Genomic DNA, 25,169 nt, shown 5'->3' with positions numbered 1-25,169 from the left:
TTAGTAGGTTGTTCTTTTAACTTTATCTAGCTTTCTTTCAACATCAGTGCATCCGTACATAGATTAAACTTGTTAAACACAACAGAATTCCATTTCTTCTCCCTCATAATGTTAATATGTATCTTTCAATTAAAAATGAGAAGCTGAAATCATAGTCCCAGCAGCTGATGCAATCCCTAAAGCCACATCTACAGTAATAGTTTTAAAGGAGAGAGTTTCCTTTTTCCTTTTTTATTTGGGTCAGGACGTATACAGCTTTAAATACTGTTTCAGCTGCTACAACTGTGACTTAAACATTGGATGTCTATTGAGTTTCTAAATCAGAACTGAATACCACCCAATTTAACCTTCTTTTTTTTTTTTTTAAATAGAAAGCGATAGTTTAAATTGGCATTGCAGGAGCTAACGTGGTAAAGTTAAAACGATTTAGGCTCCACTTGTTTTAATAAGTATACCTTACCTTCTATAATTCCCTTAAAAAATCTAGGTCAAAGATTCTTTGCGTTGTCTAGCATTCCATTCTGACAGTCTTTCTCTTTTGCAAGTCAGAAAGTAAACTTCTGAAATTAATAGTTCTTCGGCTATTTTATGGATCTTTTTGACATTCACTCAATGTACCTTTCTGTGGCCAGTAAGTCTCTAAGCAGAATTCGTTGTCTGGTTTTTTTGTTTGTTTTTTTTTTTTTTCTCAATTTATTCTAATTTCCCTTGTCTCTAAGTACGTGGCTTGTAAGGACTGCTCAGCTTTATATGGCCTGGTACTCCAGCCTTTCCTTTAAGTTCACATCTTTGCTCAGCTCATGGGTGGAAATGAGTTTCAGCTCATCGTAGTCCCCATTTGGCTGTGTCACAAAACCACCAGACAGTTTGGCACCGCTCAGCTACATTGGCAGTCTGTACTTGCGAGAGGCCTAGGACTGGAAAAGCAGCAGGGGTACTGCAGGTCAGACTGGAGATGGATTGGCGGAGCTGTGTAGGGGAGCATGCACCGTGCCTATCATACTGTTTTTGGCTCAAGCAAGTGTTATTAATCCTTCACTTTTGTAAGCCCTAACCTCATTCATAAATTTAACACAAAGTCTTTCTAGAGGTGGAAATTTGAGGGACAAATGGGAAGGGTTTTGGTTGATGTCATGGGGTGGTTCTTTCATCTCCTGTAAGTCAAAATTTAACATATTTTGCATAATGAAGATGGAAGCGTGCTTGGATAAACTTCTTATTTTCCTTTTATTTCTCCTCTTGCATTAAGTGAGGAAAACATATGAATATACATACATGTAATGCTTACGTCATGTACTAAATGCCATGTGGAATGCAATAAGTACTTGTCAGAGATACTTTAGTCACGCTTGGGGAAAACCAAGTAGAATATAATGGCAATAATCTTGGATTTCTAATCCCTTTAACTACCTCATGCTCTTAGACATCCTTCCTCTTGTTTTTCTTCTCTCAACCATTTTCCAATACAGAAGAGCTGGAGACAGTGGTTTTTATATGGCCCCTCCAGCAAGCAGTTTTGGGTTCTAAGTTATGCGTTGTTCTGTGCTCTTGTTTTACAGCCTTTTCAGGGGTTTCTGTGCTTCGCTAGTGTCATTCATCCATACTCAGTGTTGTTTGCCACCAGCTTGTGAAAGATACCACTTTGAATCCCAGAGTGTCTTTTAAACCCCGTAATGGAGAACTGATGCAGATTGAACCCTGATTTGCCTCTTGTCACTTTCTTTCAGTGAATTCGTAAAGCAGCCACTGTTAGCTGGTTGCCGAAGAACTGGCAGTGTGTAGAAAAGGTCATTTATGGTCTTTTGTCAATCATAACGTTATTGACATTTCTCTGATTAGTACAAATCCGCACAATTTATACCCCTACCCCCCAAAAAACCCCACAACCCAACAACCAAATAGAAACAAAGAAACAGGAACAAACTTGGAATTTGTCCTGCTGAGTTTTATGTCAGCTTCTATTGCAGCTTCCTTTGTCTTGAATAAATAAGATACTGTCCCAAGTATCAAAAGCTGTCAACATTGTATTTCTTCAGGTGACCATTCTGTACTGGCTCAGGTAGCTCTCATTTCAGGCAATATATATCCAGAACAACTCTATCAAAAGCATTTGCATGTGTTTAAGTGAACAGGCACAGCCTTTTCTGAGGAGCAGGTGAAACTATTCCTCATGGAGATGACTTTTGCCTTCATTTTTAAAACTTTTTAAAGTATACTTCCAAGTTTAAGCAGTTTGAATTTCTGACACATCTTATGCTCTGTTACCATACTGCAAAGCTTCGTTATTAAGATATGTTGAACCTCAGTATAACATAAGATCTACCTTGGACTAGAGCGTTGAATTAACACTTCTGATTTGAATAGGTGGATTCTCTGCCTTCCCCCTCTTTTCTTTTAAAATTCACTTTCTGCTTCTAGCAGATAGTGGGAATTAAAAAGCAGAATTATGGACCAGATTTTCTACTGCGGTGTACTAGTATCAGCAGTGAGATTATGCTAGGAGAGAATTTGGGAGTGGGAAATAAATTTGCTTTCATTGGAAAAACCTGCTATCAGCTTTAGGAGAGTCAAGACTTGCTTATAGAATAGTTTGAGTTGGAAGGGATCTTTAAAGGTCATCTAATCCAACCCCCCTGCAATGAGCAGGGACATCTTGAACTAGATCAGGTTGCTCAGAGCCCCGTCCAACCTGACCTTGAATGTTTTCAGGGATGGGGCATCTACCACCTCGTCAGGCAACCTACTTCAGAGTTTCATAACCCTCCTGATAAAAAATTTCTTCCTTGTATCTAGTTGAAATCTACCCTCCTTTAGTTTAAAGCCATTACCCCTTGTCCTGTCATAGCAGGCCCTGCTAAAAAGTTTGTCCCCATCTTTCTTATAAGCCCCCTTTAAGTACTGAAAGGCCTCAATAAAGTCTCCCCAGAGCCTTCTCTTCTCCAGGGTGAACAACCCAACTCTCTCAGCCTGTCTTTGTAGGAGAGGTGCTCCAGCCCTCTGATCGTTTTTGTGGTCCTCCTCTGGACCTGCTTCCACAGGTCCATGTCTGAGGGCTCCAGAGCTGGACGCAGTACTCCAGGTGGGATCTCACCAGAGCAAAGTACAACTTAAGCAGTCTGGCAGTGTGCTCTGTAGATTTTCTTGAAGGGCTCCACAGTCTTCCAAAAGTCTTCTTACAATGTCTCGTGCAACTCTGTGCCTCCTAACTGGGAGGAGATGGGTTTGAGCTGAAAGCAAAAATAAGGATTTAAAAATTTTTGATCTTTTTCTTTCTTTCTTTGATTCTTGAAGCCTAACTTCACTATAAATTCCCAGTTCTGTCTGACATCTCAGGAAGTGCTGTCTGGAACTTCAAGAAAGCTGTAAGCCAGCACCAGTGGTCTGGGTTTTATGTGACTGCATTAGCAGGGTGATCATAGCACCGAGTGTGAAGGTAGCACTACAATTGTGCATCAGGAGAAAGAGTTGGGGGAAGAATATTTACTATTTATCAACATGCTGTCTGCTACTCTTATGTTTCTTATTTACAGCAGCTAGAAGTGCTTTCTTGTCTTTTAACTTAAGATGTTGGACAGGGACAGTGATTTATTGGATAAAGAACAAAAACAGCTGTAGTTTTATGTGAATTGCTATGCTATAATAGCATCATTTTGGAGATAGGATTTGACATGTTTTTAGAGCTGAATTTGAACCTTGTGTAGCATCATTCAGTTGTTCTCCACTTCTGTTAACTTAAGATAATTTCAAACTATTTAGCAGACTTCTAAATGTGATTAAGAAGGTCTTGAGTATATAATCTTCAGGAAGGCAGAAAAAGATGATGTTATCACTTCCTGCTTTGATTATGTTTTCATGGTTAGTATATAACTCACATTAGCAGAAGCTAACCTATTTTCAATTTTTGAAAACTTGAATGATCTGTATTACTTTGAAATTTTACAGTGAAATCAACAGTGAAAATTACTTCTATCTGAACACATGTTTAAAAGATTGAAAGGATGCTAAATACTTTCAGAGATATTACAGGATCTATTTTCCTCTTAAGACATTGAAATGTTAGGTATGTAGGATCTTCTTGAAACTGCAGTCTCACCCACACCCTTAAAAAATAAGACCTATAAAGTAAGCAGAAAGCATGGTCTAGAGTGATTTGAGGATGTTAGGAAGCATTTTAAAGATTCTTTTCCTCAGGGTGCCAGCAGTTTCTTAAATCCTGTTTAATATTATCCATGTCTCCTTTACGTCCTCTTTTCTCTTTTACTTTTAAGTGTTAAGAGTTAGTTCAATTCATAGGAAATTGTTTCAAATGTCTCTTAAATATGAGTACAAGTTTTGAAGTTGTATATCCCAGTAGAGAGGGTTCTTGATTCTTGTTTTGTTATACGGGTTTGAATCTTTTGTGTGCTTCAGAGCAAGCAAAACAAAAACACATACCCCTGTTAAAACTAAACAACAACAACAAAAAACACCCCCACAGAACTTGGGGGCTATATATTCATTCTGAGTTTCAACAGCACACATTTTAGAGACATGGAGCTTTATTTTTAGTATCATTTTAAAAAAAGAATAATGGAAGTGAGGCACAGAGGAAAAAATCATTGGGACTAATGTTTCAAGTTTTGATTAAACTTAAGAAAACAAAAAACACACAGACTTAAAGGTCTGACACTGTCCTTAACAGACCATGCTGATGTTAGCGGATGGAGTTTTAACTCCACTCTGTATTTCTTTGCTTTTGTGTATTTTAGTTCAGCCTCTCGTGTCACTGTAACATAGGGATTCTTTTTATTTTTTCTTTTGTGGTTTAATTGTATGAAAAAATTTTGTGCTGTATTCTTGGAGCTGTACAGATGGTTCCATGCCAAACATATTTGTTTACCGTGGTAATGTCTGAGTTGTAGTGTGCCAGCTAATAAAGGGATTTATTTAAGGAACAAGGTGAATGACTTAAACAGATGTGCCAGTTGGGTGAACCATTAAAAGAATCTTACTTCTCAGCTTTATGTAAAGGTTATTTTTAATGCATTTTTGAGAAATCAAGAGTGGTTGCAAGGATGTTTTTGAGACAGCTGAAAGCATCTTGTCCAATTTCTTGGGGGTCTTTTCCTGTGGGGTTAAGAAACGTTAGTCTTTCATCTATCTCGCTGAAGAATTTGCAAAGACAGTGGGTAAAAGTCCTGACTTTCATTGCCTGATCAAGTATTATAATCTTATCATGGGTTTTGTCCTGTTTATAAATTGTATGATTCTGCCTTTCAGTTGTGGGGAAACACATTTTAATATTTCTGTAATGTAATACAAATATGTATCTTCATTCCATGGAAATCCTGAGACAACCTGCTGTAATAATAAAACCTTACACATCTTTTCTCACACAAATATAAGGTACTCTGGGTTTACCAGAAAATGAAGCACTCTGACTGCTAAACATTTTAACCAGGATTGATGTAAAAATGTTTAAGAGAGAAACTAAAACCATGAATTAAATGCTGTTTGCCCAAGTGCTTAGTCTGTTGTACATCACATCATCCAAGTGACTTCCAGAAACTCTACTGATTCTGCTGTTGTTGATATTTTTGGCTGGGATGTCTCCTCTTAGAAATTGATTTTTGTTAACTAGAGACCTTTTTTCTTAGGTGTTGATCAATTAATTGTGAAGAATCCTGGAGAACAGTGGTAATGCTAAGGAGAAATTAAAAAAGGAAAAGAAAAGCACTTTTTAAACTTAGCTTTAACTTGTTGGGTATACAAAATATTTCCACTTTAATTTAGGAGTTACCTTTTTTTAATAAACAAGTAAGGCTTAACTTGAAAAAAAAATATTGTTAATTCTGGTGCTTAATTATATGGTTTGGTTTGAATTAAGCAAATGAGGGGCTACTTAAGGCACACACAGTACTAAACTTGACTACATAACTTGTGTGCCATTTTGAATAACATTTGATTTTAGGTACTCATTCTTGAAGCTGTGCTCAAAAAGATGAAACAGTGTAGTCTGTCTGTACCTATCGTTGCTGTTTATTGCCTCTTTCTTTCTATTTGGCTTACCAGCTTCTAAGTCATGGACTTTATTTCATGTTCATGGCACCAGGCAGAAGAAAATCTGTGTTCTCTCATTTTTGACTTGTGTGACTGAGTAATGCAAATAGTATACTGCCTCTTGTACACTCATACTAGTAGCAGTATTTCTGGTTAGAAATAGCCATTTACATATGTGAAGCCTCTCTGATATTAATAAAGGCAGAATTTGTTCCTTCATTAAGAATAATTGAAATAGTGGCTCTTTCATTTTAGCTTAGTTGTGTTTTTGTTTAATCCTAGTACTGAAAAAAAACACAGAGACAGCACAGAAGTCAATTTAGCATTTTCAGTGGGTTCCCATTCAGACAAATTTATCAAAGGCCGTCTGTTTATCAGCAGTGATTGTAATCTGATCTGAGCTTAAGTAAAAATGAAAAATGTGCCCCCTGATTAAACATTGCAATTAAGGATTTTAGGGGGCTTGGTTTTGGGATGAAGCATTGATCTCAAAGTAGTGAGTTTGGTATTAAATTGTAGGGCCATTGCAAGGCAATTAGATCACCTTTCTTGGGATTTCAGGGCTCTATTCATCATCTTTATTTAAAAACAAAGAAAAGGCTGCTGTGAATTGCAGTTTCCCTGATTATCTGAGGATTGATCAGCATGTTGAAGTACTTGAAATACTAATATGACAGCACAGTATTATGGGGGGTAAGTATCATTATGTCTCTGATTTGTGTCTGTGCACCAATCCAGTAAGGAACATGGCATTTCTTTGAGTTATTTTTATGAGATACCTGCCCCGTTAAGGTGAGGATGGCTGTATGTAAGGAAAAGAAAATAAGACAGAGAGAAGAAATTTTTGTAAATAGATATAGGTTTAGATACCCATCTTCAGTCAATTTCAACAAGAATAAGACAACTGAATGCCATAAAGTTAGTTCCTGCAAAGCTGTCTTGTTTAGCAGTTTCTTCAGTTTGTCCTTTTCCAAGGTGGGTCTCAACCTTAATTTTGTTTAGGTTTAAGAACTTCTTGACAGGGTTAGGATTTAATATGTTTAACTGACCTGATCAACCTTGACAAACAAACTTGTATTTTATACAGCTTCCAAATGTTGTCTTCATCCTTGAAGGACAGTGTTTGAATGCAAGAAAATGCAATGTGACTGGATGTGAATTGAGTTAGACCCAAAAGAGGTTCCTTCTCTCCTTTGCTGGAGAGAAACTGAATTGTTTTTATTTATCGGGTATGCGGAAGGCTTTAGGTCTTATGCTTGGTTAATCATTTTTTTTCTTTCCTTCAACCACTCCAGGCCATATACACCTATGAAGGGAGCGTTATCCACTGTGTGGTTTGACAGGTATAAGATCTCTAATGACTGTCCAGAACACATCGAAAGTATTGATTCTATGTGCCGGCGACTTACGGACTTGATCAATGATGAGATTAAAAATGACATTGCAAAAAATAGGATACTAATAGGTAAGAGAGGCTTATTTTTAATGTGTTTGTTTTAATTTTTTTTAATCCTTAAGAGATCCTCTACTTTGAATTTAGTCCATCCTGAGAGCTCACGAGCGTGCCTTGCAACTGCTGAACAATGCCTTCAGCAGCCAGTCCTCAAGAATATTGAATCACTGTTTAAACCTGTATCAGGTGGGAAATGTGGCTAACTGGAAGCAGTGTCCTCAAAAATGTATCTTAAAACTGTGTTTATTGTAAATAGTGATTTGTAATCATTATTTAGAATACAGAGTGGGCAATTATTTATTTTAAAAAGGACATAATTTCATGTTTTCCTTTTAGCTCCTTTTCAGGATGGAAAAGCATACTCTCCCAAAATGACTTGTAGCATATAAATATGTAGCATATAAAATGACATGTGGCATATAAATAATCATGAGGTTTTCCTTACTGCTCTAATCATTTAGGGTTAAGTTAATTCATGGGGAAAAATTCGTGTTACACATCATGAAGGCTCAACACTTGATAACAAATGAAGTATTAGCTGTCATAATTCTTACGTGTCTGTCTTCCTGTCCCTCTTAATTTCCACAAATTTCCAGTGACTTTCACAGTACTTCTGTGAAACAGTGGGATTTTGATGCAGAGGAGTTGAGGGGATGGAGTAGCTTGTGTCAGAGGAGGAATGAGAATTCACAAGTCTTTGGCTCCCTGTCCCATCCCTAGACCACAGACTATTTCAGGTTGGGGGGAAAAAAACTCTTAATGTGGGAACTTACAAATTTATGGCCAGCTGAGTCAAGCCAACAAAATCCTGCGTGGTGGAGCCACTACCATGCAGCCTACACGTTTTCTTGGTCCAGCCCATGTTGCTCTTTGAAGACCTCTGCTTACTTTCCCTTTCTGGCTTATTGCCCTGGCTGCAGAATGCATTGTTTTGGATGGCTGTCAGCGCAGTCTCTTTGGTCTGTCTTTCCTGTGTTATACCTGCTGGCTTGGAAACAACTGAAGAAGCGCAGGTGCTTTTCTGTAGGCTGTGCTGGGAGGTGTGCTATGTACAGATCCAGCTTGCTACTAGGCTTTTCTCCTTTTTCGGTAGCCTTCAAAATTAGATCTACTGAGACTGCAGTTGATCTGCAGTTGATGAAAGTTGTTTTACAAATCATAAGCAGAGTAAGGAAGTTAGTATGCACCAATTGTTTCAGCCCGTAGATTCTTTGGAAGTCCCCTTCTCTGTGTATTTGCATTCCTTATCTGTAAATCAGAAATAATTATGCTTATTTTCTCACTCTTGAAAGCTTTGATTTCAGGCTTCTATAGCAAGGCACTGTTTCCTTGCCTCTGTGACAGAGACTATGTGCATACATGCTCACAGTCGAATCTAAGATTCGTGCAACAAGCAAAATAAGGCAGCCTTGAATTAGCTCCAACCAAAGTGCAAAAGGGGAACCATGTGGATGCATAAGAAATTCACTAGTGGAAAATTAATTGTGTCACTTGTGGCTGCACAAGATTAAGTGTTCTTCCATGAGAACTTTGTGCCTTCTCTGCTCTGGTTTTGGTGATTAACCAGTGTGTGATGCAGTGGAGAATGAAGGTTAGAAGTCCTGTAAGGTTTTTGTGCGTAAGGGTTGGGTTTAGTATCTATCTGAGTCAGCATAATGTGACATTCTTAATTGTTTTAGATGTGACTTCGTGCAAATAATTGCCCATCTTCTGACATTGTTTCTTACAGCAAATCAGGAATTTTGTAAAGGTACCTGGCAGCTTTATAACATTTTGATCGAAAGACAATATGAAGCCAAGGTTTGGTTATGAAGATGTAGTCAGTATGTCTGCACCAAACTGTAATGTCCACTGGAAAGGGAGAAGTGTGTGGCCTGAAATTTTTCAGAGTTTGAGAAAGATTGGTGTGCAGAAGATGATGGAAGATATGGTCACTTGCTTAGAATGTCTTAAGAACTAACTCCTGTGAGATGTTTTTAGGTTTCTCCTTGAAAAAGTCAAGAATATTCATCTGGTACGAGAAGAGAAAGCTTGAGGTAATGGGTAGGGAGGAGACATCAGATTTGTGAGTGCTAGTGTGATAGAGTTGGAGGAGGCAGCCTTCTTGAGGTGAAGGGAAAAATAAGACTATTATAGCAGAGGAAACCACGGTGAAATGTTGCTATGAATATTTCCCCAGTGCATTCAGCGATGTTGAGTTGTGTTGAAGATGCATAATGGGAATACTGGTATTTATCTTATTATGGAAAAGAGACAAAATAGTTGACAGAAGAGACTGGAGGACTTGGGAGTCTGTAAAGGGCAGTGGGGACCTTTTCAGGTAGGTCACAGAAGCCAAGAGAGCAGAGCACTTGCATGAAGAGCGAGTTACAGGGAATGAGATGGTAAAGGGTTAAGGAGAACTGGGTTGTGGGACTGTCTATTTTGTCATGAGTGGGAGTTTTAATGAGTGGAAAGAAAATGAGGAGGGTAACAAGATTGAAGGTTATGGTTTTATATGGAATAGCGGACTAGAAATTACAGGCTGAGGATGAGTGTCAGATATTGTTAGATGAGGGTGAGAGAGGTGTTAGGCAAGCAGTAAGGTGGGTAGCTGCTGACAGCTCAGAGGTGTGGGATAAGAAGGCAAGATCTGAGGGAGCACTGTGCAAAGGAGAGCAAGTGGGAAGACGGGAAGCAGGAGCAGGCTCTCAAGCAGTGGAAAATGAGAAGCCCAACACCTGGTGTTCTCGGGGGTGATTCTCCTTCTGGAGCCATTCAAACTTTCCACAAGGCTCAATATTGTGGACACAGTAAGATCGTTTGTTCTGAAAGACATTATAGCCTGCGCTGTTTGTTTCGGTAGCACAGTTAAGCTCTGAAATCTGCAAGTGGCTGTTTGTAGGGCAGAACTCTAAAGCTGAGGATGGAGTCCAGGTTGTGCAATTTCACTCCTCTTTTTCTATATCAAGAAAAATATTGGTGCAGCCTTGTTTCTAACAGCTGCTCTATGAATCTACTTCTGAAGAATTAAATTACTTAATTTACTGGACCTAAATAAAGTCTTATCATTAAAACCTTGATATCAATTTAGTGTAACAACCAGCACACAGCACACCAGCACACATGGCTTATCTACCCATTCCTATTTCCTGACAGTTTCTGAGTTGCTTTCCTAATAATACAGAAGTCTTTTGAAGGAAGTGGACTTCTGGTTTATTAAGGCTTAGTTCCCCTGACCTTGGAAAAGGAAGGAAAGGAGACTGACTGATAATTATATCATCCCCAGAATTTGATAATGGAAGTCACTCTTTAGTTAAACATTCTTGTTGAGTTACTCTTACTGGTCTTCCTGGCTAAAGCACTTCTTGCAAGTAATCCTGTAAGTAGGTTTATATTGACTTTGGAGATAAAAGAGGATGATAAAATCAGTCAAATTCTGACACTTGGAGCTTTGATAGTGTCCCTTCCTAAAAACTGGATGTATTCCTTCTGTATAAATGCCTGAATTCATTGCTAAATTAGCTAAACAAGCAAATAACCACAGTTTGAAATGTGTGATGGTCATTTCCTTTTCTGTTTAAAGGTGAGTTGGTTTTTCAGGTGGTGGTGGTTTTGCTTTGTTTTGTTTTCTTGTATTTGGTTTTGTCGGTGTTTTTGCACTGCTTCCATAGTGATAGCGCACTACAAAATAACTCCACTTAGGTGGAAATTGTCAAAGATTTCAACAATCTTATTCAAGAATATGTTAGAAACTCTTGAAAGAAATGGCCACTTCACATTTGGAGCCTTCCGATAGTGCTCAGTTCAGTCAACTACACTTCAGTGAAAGGCAGTCCTTTTGTTCTCTTTTCTTTGTTCTTAATTTAGTGCTAGTTTCGTACTTTTACAGGTCACTTTTTGTATAGCACAGAAATGCTGATCCAAGCGTGTTGGTCTCTGCCACCTGTAGTCACTTGTGTAAGCAGCCAGTGAAAATAAACTTTCCATAACAGTCCTGTAGATTTGACTGTATGCCAAGAAACACATACATGATTCCTGACCCCTTGTATTGTAACAATAACACAAGACAAACAACCACTTTTTGTTTATTGCTACAATTTTTACATAGCTACTGAACCATGGTGGAAGTAACATGAAAGCTCTGTGCTTCTTGTAAATATTAGCATTGCCATCTCTCTCAGTGTGTGTGAGAATGGGATGAGGAGGAAATATCTTGGTTTTGACATCTCAGAGAAAGACGATGATGTAAGTATGGGAAGATTAAAAAAATCACAAATAAATAGTTAAAATGTTAGGCAAACTAATTCACCTATAATCTTGGTATTTTATGTCTTTGGCTTCTAAGTCTTTTGCTGTCACTTATACAATCTTATATCTCCTGTCTTTATTAGGAAATAATTTTCTGTCATTTAAAGGCGCTTACTACCTTGCTGTCACAGAGTAAATTAATGGTTTTATATTGCCATTTGTCACTGCAATTCAAATGAGATTTCTCTTCCTGTAGCACCCATTACACGGCTTTGGGGTTTATCTGAATTATGCCTGAGATGCTGGTCTCAAAACAATGGTGTTAGTTCATCTCCTCATAATACCAACAAACATTTTCTTCATTTTCATTATGTCAGTGTGAATTTGCATTGCATTTGTACTTTGGGGAAAATGTTTGCTCCTCTTGTTTGTTTGCACCCGAACTGGCCATTTATTTTTCTTTTGGATCTCTACTACTCTTTTTACTTCCTGATGTGCAAGCAAGAGACATTAACAAATGAGTTTCTGTTACCTTCATAAATCATTCAGTAGGAGGTTCAAATGTTAATAATTTTAACCAGAGAGTAGGATCCACCACTTGTCACTTTGTTTCCCGGATCTTGACGATGTCCACACTAATGTATCTAGAAACAAGGGTTTTTGAAAGGTGGCACATTCTCAGTTTCGATCTGCATGGTGAATGACAAGTTTAGCAAACGATAGTGAAGATTAGGAATAAATAAGGCTCACAGCAATAAAATCAAAAATAATTTAATCATGATATTGTCATCATATATTATCATCAGATAATGGCTTTGGGAAGAAAAGAATTATGAAGTGAATCAAATTCTCATCTTTTCAGCCTTAGTAGAAACTCTGTTGAAAACATATGCTTGCTCATCTTTAATATATGCCTGAATTCTGTGCAAAATTAAACAGGTGGATGGGCTGTTAGAACGCTTGAGAGTCATGCGTAGACATGCCACAGGGCGCACATTAACCTGTACTTTCTTCACAGTCGTGCCTATAAGATCATAGAAGAGTGAGGCTTAACAGCATTCGCTAATCCATCTTCATGTGTTGGTGCAGGTTCAGCTCTATTTAGGCAAATCCTTACCATTGCTTTTCTGACTTGTTCTAAAATATCTACATTAATGGAAGGTTCACAGCTTTCCAAGGCAACCTGTTCCTGTGATTTACTATTCTTTGCTTTAAAGAGCCTTTTTTCTAGTTTCTTTTCTGTGATTCAGTTTAAAATCATTAGTACTGTGAGCATAAAAAATAGGCTATTCCTTCCTTTTTCCATGTTGTGCAGTTATGCCGACTGTGAAAATGAGAGGTAAGTGTTGCAGCAGCTGTGCTGTCATCCTCAGAGACAACCAAGAAAGCGCACTAGGTAAATAAAGCGAGCTCTAGATTTGATAGAGTAACATCTTATTCAAAGTTGATTTGAGAATTTTCATGGATTTTATTTTCCTTCTGGTACTAAAAATTCCTTGGGTACACATGTTGGGTTCTGCTCTACTACCCATATCAGTTGAAAATAAAACCATAACTCGGTCTGGTTTTTACAGTGAGTTGATACATTAGAAACTATTGTATACTTGTTTTTACAAGAAAGTGGTAAAACTTGTACCACTTAAATACGCATTTCAAAATGTGTTTTGGCTGGTGAGAAAGTTGGATGGCAAATTGGCTCATGTTCCTAACAAGAGGAAGTGGCTGAGCGAGTCCAGGGAAGTTGCCTTTCTTCTTGTAAAGACTCAGTTACTGAGTAACAAACAGAATAAAAAGGCTATCAAAGGTGGAAACCATTCATTGCAGTTTTGCTAGTGTGTAAGGTTAGGGCTTAGTGAAGTTTCATGAATAGATTAAAAGGAGAAAATCACTGCCGTGAGGAAATTTACTTGAGATAAAGTGCATGTTTGAGCGCTTACACAGGAGCAGTGTTCAGGGAGTTCTGTGGAGAAGGGAATTTGCAATTCCACTGGCATTTGTGCTCTTCACTGATCTTGATATATGAACACTGTTAAATGTATATAATACTTACATTCATGGTTGAAAAGGGAAGGTCAAAACAGAAAGTCAGCTTCTTCGCAGATGATGCGTAGAACAAGGTTTTGCTGTTACCATTAATGGAAGGTAAATCCCAGAAAGTCCCTGGGGAGATCAGAACGTAAACTGAAACGTAGATTTAGGTAAAAATTCCTGATAACAAGCTGATTAAAGTATACTCTAAGTTGAAATACCTAAAGAAAGGAGAAATTGAGAATGAAAAGTGCTGGGAGAATGCAAAGAAAATGAGGCAAGAATATGTAATGTATTGTGATGATAACAGAATGGGCAGACAATTTCTAACTGTGTTAGTGGAGCCTTATACAATAGGAGAGTATTTGTCTCTCCTTGCAGTGTTCTGGCACAGGCACTGTACGCTGTAGCATTTATCTCTTGCCACTCTGTTACAAAAGCTGTACTGACGTATTTGAAGAAATACAGGGAAGACGAAGAACAACTAGTAGGGAGAAACTAGTAAAGAAATGGTGCTTAAAATAAACACCCCAAAACTCACCCCTAAACCCAAGTCCCAGTCCTTATCACATCAAAGTCGGGATCTTAGCTTCTTCTCTTCCTCTTTTGGTTCTGTGCTGTAATGAAGCAGTTTCTACCTCTGCCACTCAAATTCATGCAAGAACAGCTCAAGGTCCGTCTCTGAAGGGAGCAGAAGATCTGTACTCCATGCAGATCCCAGAATTCATGCACTAAATGTGATTAAAAACTAAAATTTGTTTCCTACGTCTGTGATTTCTAGTGTGGAAAACAGCTTTGATCATGTATTAAAATTATACTGGAAAGACCAAAAAAGTGATCTAGTTTGTTGCTTCCTAAGTCCATAATTGGTATCTATAACAAATTGACTAAGGCATTTTGCAGTCAGATCTATATATATAAGGAAGCAATTGGCAATGTCAGACCTATGTTTGTTGGAGAGGTGTTTTTTCTGTAAAGAAAAATGAAAACCTAAAGAGCTTTCTGAACTTAGGAATAGGTCATTGTAGGCACTAAAGTGGAGCATGGGGGAGAAGGCAGCGTTTTTAGCATGCTCTCATGTATGTGGGACACAAGAGAGAGACTAAATAAAGAAACCTTTGTGGTAGATAATAAAGCTAGTCATTTTCTGAGATACAAACTCAAACATTGTTAGACCAAGTACAAAGAAATGAATAAAGCTGAAGTTTGACAGTAGGTAAATATTTGGTTTCCTGAACTGATATAATGTTGAAGTGTCATCGTGGACCAGATTATCATTTCAGACAGATACAAAGGAGGGGCAAATTAATATAAATCAAGATCTTTACCAGAAGTGAGATCAAGGTTTTATACAAACACTATGATGTTTAAAAGTCTCCTAAAGCCATTTACAAGCTCTGTAAAGAAAGTTTTGTCACTGAAAAATGGCAGCTGTGATGAGGGTTTCTATTTTATTCAAGCAGAATTAAATTACATATGAGAACTTCAGTCTCTGTTCACTCTGTGTTACATCATCATATGGCTGGGATTACCTTAACATAGTTACAGATGATATTCCAGCAAAGAATGTTTTGGTTTTAGTAAGTATTACATGGGAGTTTTCTTCCGAGTCAGATTCTTTAATTTGGAAGTGTGACGATCCTGTGATTTCAGCCAGTCTTTCTCAACTAGCAAAGCAAGTTACAAGCAGCTTTCTTCTCACTGCAACAGGGCTATTGCCTAGAAACTAGCACACAGAAGCAGATTTGAGGTCATAAATGCGTACTTGAGTGAAGTTTCTTTGCAACTGAAAGAAGAGTGCTTTACTTAATTGAGTCTGGTTTGTATGTGCTTACCTTTTAGACTGTGTGTAAACCACCTTTGTAAGGCAGGAGAGTTAATGCAAATAGTTAGATGCTTTCCTGAACTGGTATCCTGAGTATTGTAGCACCAACACTCATAACTGTTTAGAAACATTATTCATAGATCTCTTTAAAAATAGAGATAAAGTCAAAAATGGAAAATGAACGTAGCTTTTATGTGAAACCTTTTGGAAAATTCTGAACTTCTATGCACACGTTTTGCCTGTTGGAAGTAGATTGGTCTCAAGCAAAGGTTTGCTATATTCAGCCCATGTAAGGTTGAAATGTTGCTGTGTCATTTTTGATCTTGATTAACACTCCTGACACAATCTTCTTAGCAATGATCTGAGATTTACGTATTCTTTATGCTGAGAACGTTTGTGTACGTAAGCATACTTGCACTTTTCTTTTGTGTTTTGCTTACGTTCTGGCTGTCATTTCATGCTTTTGTTTTGTGTAATATCTGTACCTGACTCTTATTTTTCCTTAATCTAAAATTTGAATTCTTATACAAGTCCTTGACTGAGTATGCTTTTTATGTGTTATGTCAAATTTACGCTTATACCGAAATATTTCTTGTAATTGAAAAAGTTTGTCTCCAACTACAAATGCTTATTCAAACTGTTGTTTCTGAAGGACCTACTCTATGGCGCTTACTTAGAGGTTGTTGTGGTATCAAGTGATAAACTTCAGGTTTTCCCCAGAAAACCAAATTCAAAGAACTAGTCCTTTGTATTAGATTTTCTCATAGTGGTATGAGCCACATAAAAGAACCATTACCTAATATTCTTCTAAACAGAAGGTGACTGCATTGTCAAAGACTGCTGGTGAGTAATTGCAGATAGTGTTGCCAGATTGTGACTAACTGGGTACAAAATTTTAGATTAAATCATTTACAAACTAGTAATGAGTTTTCAATGCAGCTTTTTTCCTGTACTCTAAAATACTTGAAATGAACTTCATTTTATATCTGGACAAAGTACATCTGTATGTCTTTGTAAACAAATGCAAAATGGTCTCTTAAAGTATAAGTGCTACTTTTTGGGTTTGGGGATGACAGCATCATTCAGAATGATCAAAATGAAATGAGGAAGTAAATGATCGGATCCCACAGAAGAGAATAAAGGAAACATTAGCACAAGATGTTGTTGTTTACATAGTAACTTTGCGTAATGTTTGTGGTTTATATACTTTCTCAGAATGCTGTATCTTTCTCTCTCTCTGAATGTGGGGTCAATGATGCTGAATTTTTGTGATTACTATGACACTTGTGCAATATATTTACTTTTTTTTTATTGTAGAATTCTTGTACATGTGACAAAAGAACATGTCTGGTAGGAAATAGTGATGCAGATGAAAAGTTTGCATTAGAATTTTCATTGTTTTTATTTTTGTGAAAACAAGTTTATTCAACATTTCATGAGATGTGCGCTGTGTGAGTTTAAGGTGTGCTGTGAACCTATTTACCCACATTCCCACTTTTTCTCAACTACCTTTATTTCTGAACTGCCACTGGGCACTTAGACATACTACATCTTACTTTGAACTGGTTAAAGATTGATTCGTAGTGTAAATAGCAGGCCCTGGTTTTATTTACCAAAGATAAATATCAGGGTATTATCAGCCTCCTGGCTGCATAGCTAGGGAATCCCAGGTATATCTCCTAGTTTGAGGACACAACTCTCCTTATTCAATTAAGCACTGTGTTTGAAATAGGAAAGCAGGACTCCAGTCTTCCACGTTGTGTGGTCTTGTTCTTTTTCCCTAAGATCCAAGTTCTGTAAGTCAGGAACCTGCAGTTACGGCTTTTGGCCATAATCATCTCTTAAGACTGCAAGGTGAAAGTAAGTAGAAAGAAGAATCAGAAATTCAGTAGAAGTTCTGATCAGAAATTCATCAGAAATCAAAAAATAATGTTGTATGGGGGAAAGTAAGAAAACACTTCGTGTCTATGTTAGTCTAGTGTTTTCAGGAAAATTTCCTACACAGATCCAGCCAAGTCTTCCAGTCATGACGTGGGATAGAGTGTGAGCTAGAAGGGCCTCGGACCTGCTGGGACTTGCAGAAAACATGCTGGAAGAAGATTCCCCATTAGGAATGGTTTCACCGTGACCTGGCTAATATTTATGAAGTGTATTGTTTTCTGCTTCTGAGCTTGTGTGCGCCAGAGATTTCCTCTATGGTGCCAGGATACAGTGAAGTACCACAGTTGCAGTGTGTCGTTGGGCTCAGTTTCAGTGGTGCAGGGGCACTGCGTCCTGGTTGGGTTTTGTTTAGCACCCATGTCAAACTTCTGCGCAGCATAGAAATCAGCCCCAGAGGGCTTACATAGTAGCCCTTGAAAAAGAGCTGTTCCCACTCTGGAGTCTCATTTTAATCACTTAAAAAAGATAGGAAGCTGAAGTGTTTTGGTATTTTGTCTACTACGTTTGCATTTCTTCTTCAATCCCTTATTTCATGTCTCTTGCGTGAAAAGGTCTGGGCTCAGAATTTTGCAACTAATTAACACCAGTTAATTACCTGGCACAAATGACTTGTATCACCAGTATAATGCTGCTCGAAGTAGAGCTGCAGTCATAACCTTTTTGCTGATTACCGTCTCTGTGCTAGAAGAGATTTCAGCAGCCAGTCATTCTTCACCCTGGTCATTATCTGGATACAGTCAGTATGTACTGTGTTCTTGTGAAGTAATGTGGTAGTCTGGATTTCTTTCCTAATGAATAAGCATTTGTCATGTAAAAATCATCCCTGAAGAATTACCTCGTGTAAGGAATTAGTGCAGCTGAAGAGACATACAGAACACAGAATGCCATTAATTCAGAGATCCTTTTAGAGCTCAGGTGGGGTGCATTGCAATTTTTCCCTATTTATTACATATCCTAAGGTGTAACAACAAAACAGAAACTCTGTGTACTAGTCTGAAGTGGTGAATGTTCACTGATTATGTACAGTAGTGCTACAGATCTTTCACATGTGAATGCTACTAGCCTAGGAGAAAAATAAATTGAATAAAAAAACAGTGAGAATTACCTGTTCATAGAGTTTTGCTTACTTGAATCATGCTTTGATTTAAGATTATTGTTACCTTTATATTCCTCAAGATGTTTTTTGATTGCATTGTGTATAAAAAGAGAAGTCTGAAGATTAAATTGGATGCTGGGTTACAAAGGCACATAGCAAAATCCAATCTTTGTTTCTTTTGTTGCATCCTAGGAGGCTTTTCGATGGGAGGTGGAATGGCAATGCATTTAGCATATAGGTTTCATCAAGATCTGGCAGGAGTCTTTGCTTTGTCTAGTTTTCTCAATAAAGACTCTGCGGTTTACCAGGTGAGTGTGTGGTAGAGTTTACAGAAGAACTGTGTAGCTAAAAGAAAAATGTGATAATTTAAATCAAGTATAGAATGTTTATTCCTCTGAAGCAGTTGATTAATATTCTAAACTTGTGACATTTCCTAGAAATAAACAGAGTATTAGGGAAGTGAGGCTTTAAAGCTGTCCTTACATGATGTTTCGTTGCTTTTTTGCACAGAGAGTACAATTATTTTATTCAAAGTAAGTCAGCGTAGAAGGCAGATTAACAAATGAAAGGCTTTGCAAGTTTGTCCTTAGTTGTTAGAGAGTCCACGTAAGTGTAACTATTCTTTGAAAGTTTGTGATGAATTATAATACTCATGGGCTCCATCTACTGTCATTAATTTTTTCTATTTCTCTTATTTGGAGAGGGATATAGATCTTAAAGTAAACCCTATCATTTGTCAGGAGTTTGCACATTTGAATTAGAAGTGCAGGGTTTTTTCCAGTATTTTTTTGTTTGGTTTTGTAGAGATAGTAGAATATGACCACTAAAACACAGGTTAATAAACGAAATTCTATGTAAAATGTCACCATGTAATTGTAACTATTGTTTAAAAATTTTTAGTGGTGTGTCTGACAGTGTTTCTTCTTCATTTAGGCTTTGAAAAAAAATGAAAGTGTTCTTCCAGAATTATTTCAGTGTCATGGAACAGCTGATGAACTAGTTCTCTACTCATGGGGTGAAGAGACCAACAAGATGTTAAAGTCACTGGGAGTACCAACATCACTTCATACTTTTCCAAACCTTAATCATGAGTTGAGCAGAACTGAAATAGAAAAGCTAAAAACCTGGATTGTAAAAAAATTACCTGTTGAAGCAACAAACGAATAAAAGAAGATGCAGTTTTCATATACTTTCTGATTTTTGTGGCTTTAAGATCATGCGTGGCATGTATATGGGTGTCCCATATACATTATATAAGCACAGCTTCAGGTAGACACTGTTGTATTCCATAAAGTTCATTTAAGTGGTGTCATGATGGTGCTGACGATTAATACTCATTTTATCATGTGGGTTTCTTTTTCTGTTTTCTCATCCAGTTTTTAAATAAACATCCACATCAGTCTGTGGAAATTAATGACTGATAAGTATGAAAACCATTCCTAAGTAATCACAACAGTATGCAGGAAGCATTATTTTGTGTGTGTGTGTGTTACAAGATGGAAAAATATACAGTGGTGCGGTTGTCTTTCTAATGGCATTACAGCAGAAAAAGGCCAGTCATTAAAACAATGGACTTTTACTTGTAGGAACACATGCATATATTCAAGTTAGTTCACAGAGAGGAACAGCATTGGCTTCAATTGGATTCTCAGCATGCGGGAATGAACCTGCATCAAAGCAGAGTTTTATGTCACCTCAAAATTAGCTGAGGTTTGACCTGTGTTTTTAAAAGTCATAAGTAGCTGTGTCTAGCAGTACCACAGGCTCTTGTTATTACCCATTCTCATTGTTTTGTTACTCAGAGACCTAGCTTTATGTGAGTTGCTTGATCCCTGTGTGGTTTATAGTGTAGGTTTAAAAAAAAAAAAAGTGCCCTCATAATTGCCGAGATCTGTTCTGTTTTTGAAGAAATCATTCCTTGGGCACTGTTCCTGTAGAAATTTATTTTTGCCAACAGTTTTATTTTGGTCTGCAAGATCACATTTTAAATTAAAAGATGAGGATACTTGACTCCTCCGTGAATATTTAAGAGTTGTAAATAATGATTGTGATATAAAGAAAACTTGTATCCCGTTATTTTAATGGTGGATGATTCATCTCCGTGTCAGTTTGATAAATTAACTCAGAGTATAAATATCTATTCTTATGTAATTTAAATGCTTTTTTTTTATTTCCCCCCCTCTGCCCCATTTTCTCCTCCCCAAATTCAGTAATTTTATTAGCATGACAAGGTATTCAGCATTTTGCCAAAGTCAATAGATCCAAGTCTCTTGCTTAATCTTCTCCTTCCCCCTTTTCTGAAGAGTGGATCTAGGACACTGTTGTTTGCTCTGTCACAGCAGAGCGCTGCCAGTATTGGCTATGACTCCAGAAGTGTCGGCCAGCTCCAGGGGACTAAGTTTTGTTCGAGTCCTCATGCACCGAGACCTAAGCCAGCTTTTACCTATCTTGAAAAATAAGCAAAGGGGAAAAAATTTCACTGTTCAAGTACAAGGCATGTAATTGGCAGTAGCAAGTAACAACTTCCTGCTGCTAAAAATATTTTGCTTTATTTCATTTTGCTAGCATTAGCAAGTCAGCAGTCTGTTCTGAAAAACAGGATTTTAAATGGCACATGAAAACTTAGCTATTTGAAACAGTAACTGAAAAGCGTTTTTTCCTGGTGCCCTAGGCTTCCTAATTACTACAAATTAAATTGAAACAGGTGTGTTCAGAGGCAGCTGAGCTAACATTGCCTTGGCCTAACTCTAATTACAATCCTTGACAACTGAAGTTACAGCATTTTAGCGATAATACATCATTTTGAGTTTTGCAACATTTTTCTGCTCTTCCTGCAGTTCCTATTAATTTGAATCACTAATGCAAGGTAGTAATTCATTTTGGTGACAAGTGCATTCAGATGGGAAAGTGGCGGGCTCCTGGCAAGGTGGCTTTTAACAAGCAATGAGGATAGCATAAAACAGTTGAAATAAGGTCAGGGAGGGAATAGAAATCATTACTAAGACAAACCCAGTTCTTTCAATTGTTTTTGTGGTCTCAATACTTGCAAATACAATGGATACAGAGTTTGGTTTTGTTCCCTTGATGCAGGCTGAGAAGCAATTACAGAGATTTTATGACATTCTCAGAAAACAGTGAAGTCCCCAGTTTGCATCTGTCGTCTTCCATCTTCCTCAGCTTGTGAGTGAAACGCAAACTAGTTGTGACATAAGATTGGAAATCTGTTAGATATATGCTGCAAAGGGGTCCCAAATCTCAAGAGTTTTCAGGTCATTTTGGGGATGTTAGAGAACATCTCAATTTGAGTTTTCTTCAGTCTGCAGGTAGCTACAGGGAGGAGAGTGTAACTGGCCTAGCCCATTTGCTGCGGGTGGTGTGGCTCTGTGTCCCAGGTGGTGCCTAGCTCAATTGGACAAACCGATTGAAGTTTATCCCAGAGAAAGCTGGACTGCTGGTTGGTATTGAGAAGCAGCCAGAGGCAATATTAGTCCTTGAAGACAGTGGGCCTGCTGTTAGATCTCTAGTCAAGTGAAAACTTGAATAGTCAAAATTAGCCCAGCTGCTTGACAGCATGTTTCAGGAAGTTATCCATATAGGTTTTTGACTGACGGGCCCCTTTTTACTACACTTAAAAAAATTCATTTTCAAATTGATACTGGAGCACAAGGTAGGGGTTCATTTGCCGAAAGGGCATCTGAACAATGTTTATGGCACTACAGCTCCAGGATCTACCTGTTGATTGCTGGGTGGACTGTGAAGTACTTCGTAGAATCTTTAAGGATCAAAAGGAGTTCTGTTTTGACTAACTACTTGCTTGTTGTTGGGACAGTTACAGTGGCAGGTGCTGGGGCATATAGAGCCCTGAACTGGTCTGTCTTGTCAGTTGTATCTAGAATTAGATGAAGAGAATGCAGCTATTTTCATTCATCCCTCATCTTTCACTTCTGATATCGTTAGGGATGTTTACATGTCACTTGAAGACGTAAAGGAGATAGACGCCATGTCCTCCTAGGAGAAGCAAACTTGGGGCTCTGGGTTTTTTTCCTTGTACGTAGGATTTCTTCTGTTTCTTTCTTACATATTGAAGGAGAAAAAACATATTCATCTGTATCACTTCAGGTACTGAAGATACAAGAACACAAACTAGAAAGAAGGCAGCTCTGTGCTGTGCTGATCCAGAGGAGGCAGGAGCAATTAGTTGTCATGCTGTTTATGTTTCTACTGTAACTCTTTCAAGATCTCAAGGTTTTTGTTTTGGTTTTTTTTTTTTCTTTAAAACTTAGAGGAGAGTTTGTCATTTAAGCACAAACTTTTAGTACCATTTAAAAATATAACTGAAATAAGTGGGTGGGTAAATCCATTCAGATTCATGTTAATTTGTTGGAGCTTGGTACTGTTTTGGTGAAAAATACAATTCAGTAAGCAAAAGAAAACTAGTTTAAATTAAACTTTAATGCTCTTGGTCTCATTTAGTGTGTTCTGTACTGCTTCAGAAACAAAGCAGTAGTGTTTGGTGAGGTGATTTTTTCCTTTCTAATTTTCTGATATTACACGTTTGTATTTCAGATGTTTGAAATTTGTGACTAAGTCATTGCTGTGAACTTGGGTGCCTTCTGAGTTATTACTGTGCTAGTACAGACATACAGAGCCAGAGAACAAATGTAAGGCAGAAATCAGCTGATCAATGTGGGAAGCCAGAAGTCATTGGTAATGTAATTTTGACATTAAAATAACAAGTTCTCTATTTAAATTAATCTCTTTTCATGTTAAATCTTTAACTCTAGCGTTTTCAGTAAATCATCTTTAAAGCCACTTAACAAGTCTCTACAGATGAAGTGAGCCAAGTGGGTGAATGTAACTTGTATTTATAAAGATGAGATCCAGGTGGCAAAACATGGAAATGGGAACCTAGTGGACGATACTAGAATGAAATTTCTTAAGACATAGGTGGAGGAGAGCTTTCCAGTTGACACGCCTTCTAGGACAACTGAGAATGTTGTTTAAGAGATCTTAGAAGAAAAACCTATTCTGGGAGTTTTCCACCTTGAGACAACCTTCATTTGTGATGCAGCTGGTTAAAGGTGCTCTAGAGAAAGGAAATAACACAATTACCAATTCCTGTAGTATCCTACTTTTGTTTGTTTGTTTTCCAAACCCCCTTTCATTGTGGGAACTTGATATCGCTACTCAGAAGAAACAGCAGCTGGCGGTTGTCTTTTCAGTACCAGATTGTCTGCTCAAATGTTTCTCTACACATTGCAATGGGACTTAGCAGCATCCTATTCCTGTCTTAGTTACAGACTGATCGGTAGCACTCGCCAGCCATGTAAGAGACAAGCGCTTTTCCGCTACAGAGCTGTGAGTGAGAATATTTGTATTTACAAATGAGAGCCAGAGAAAAAGGCAATGGTTCCCCCCCCCCCACTTCAGTGGCTAATGTTAGCTGGGGATGTGAGACACCTGGGTTTAATTCCTCTGTCCATCTGAGCTTGTTCACCTGTGTGCCAGGCCTTAAAACATTACTAATGTAGTCAATTTATCTTGTATCTTTTTAGTATAGACTGTATTCATTAGAACAGAAAAGGTATTCCAGATTTGCCTTTGTTTAGGTGAGTACCTGCAAAAGAGTTACGCCTGTTCTCTACCTCTCTCTTAAGGAGTGTTTAGCTGTTGCAGATGAAATAGAGGAGATAGAGCGTCCTGCATCAGTTTACTGATCACTGGTTTGAGTAATTGCCTGTGAGTGTGGAATACCAACCCGCACCCTCTCAGGTAGAGGAGGGAAATGAGCTTGTTCCCTGTGTCTTGAGTGAGCACTGTGTTTACTGAACAGTTAGAGTTAAAATAATTAACATTTTAGAAGAGCCAGTGGCGTGGATCTAGTAAGGCCCCATATTCCCCAGGGCACAGCAGTGAGCCTGACTACCTTAGCTAACCTACCGTTGTCGAAATAGGTTCCATTTCAAGTACAGAAATTCCACTCCTTGTTAAGCATGTGAGGGCTGTAGATGCTGCTTTGGTGAGGAGGCACCTGAAGGCTTTTGTGGGTTCATTGTGCAAATCTCTAGGCTCCTTTGAAAATGCAAGCAAAAGCTGGTTGCTCTTATATTAAGTTCTCAAAAACAGTTGTGTAATGAGTGTTAAATATTATTCTTGGATCATTAATTGCTAGTGACAAGGAAGTTAGATTCCTGAGAACAAAGCCAATGAGACTTTGTAACCTGGGCCTTAAAACATAGTGAAGACAGTCAAAATAGAGTAGGGAGTATACTTACAACTTTTCCACTACTTCACAGGGCCGGTATTTTGTGGTTGGAGGATATGTTGCTCAGAGTTCTTGAAAGTGCTTATTGTTTTAAATTAAATGCAACATGAAGGAGTAATAATCTAATGCTCTGAAGCTCAGAATAAAATGACAGAAGAATTAATTGGTTGCTTCTGCTCTCTTGATTTAATTAAAGGTGTTTTTCAGGATGTGTATTGGTAGACATCAAGCACATCAGGTTGTAGTTTGCATTAAAAAAGCCATAAAGAGATGTTACTGTCATGTATACAGT

The 25,169-nt window shown here is 37.8% G+C and overlaps 1 protein-coding gene across 4 annotated transcripts in view; it reads left to right on the top strand.

The window, feature by feature from the left end:
- The window catches only part of LYPLAL1 (lysophospholipase like 1), a 28,050-nt gene extending 8,005 nt beyond the window's left edge, over positions 1–20,045 (top strand). For all 4 annotated transcript variants that reach the window (XM_054194808.1, XM_054194806.1, XM_054194805.1 and 1 more), the window contains exons 3-5: positions 7,335–7,504; positions 18,805–18,920; positions 19,546–20,045. In XM_054194808.1, coding sequence (XP_054050783.1) covers positions 7,335–7,504; positions 18,805–18,920; positions 19,546–19,779 — 520 coding nt within the window. In that variant the 3' untranslated portion in view covers positions 19,780–20,045. The remainder of the gene's footprint in view (positions 1–7,334; positions 7,505–18,804; positions 18,921–19,545) is intronic.
- The last annotated feature ends 5,124 nt before the right edge of the window (positions 20,046–25,169 follow it).

This window comes from Rissa tridactyla, chromosome 3 (assembly GCF_028500815.1).
Source record: "Rissa tridactyla isolate bRisTri1 chromosome 3, bRisTri1.patW.cur.20221130, whole genome shotgun sequence".
Classification (NCBI taxonomy): Eukaryota; Metazoa; Chordata; class Aves; order Charadriiformes; family Laridae; genus Rissa; species Rissa tridactyla.
Note: the sequence above shows the minus strand (reverse complement) of the source record. Positions and strands in the feature narration are given on the sequence as shown.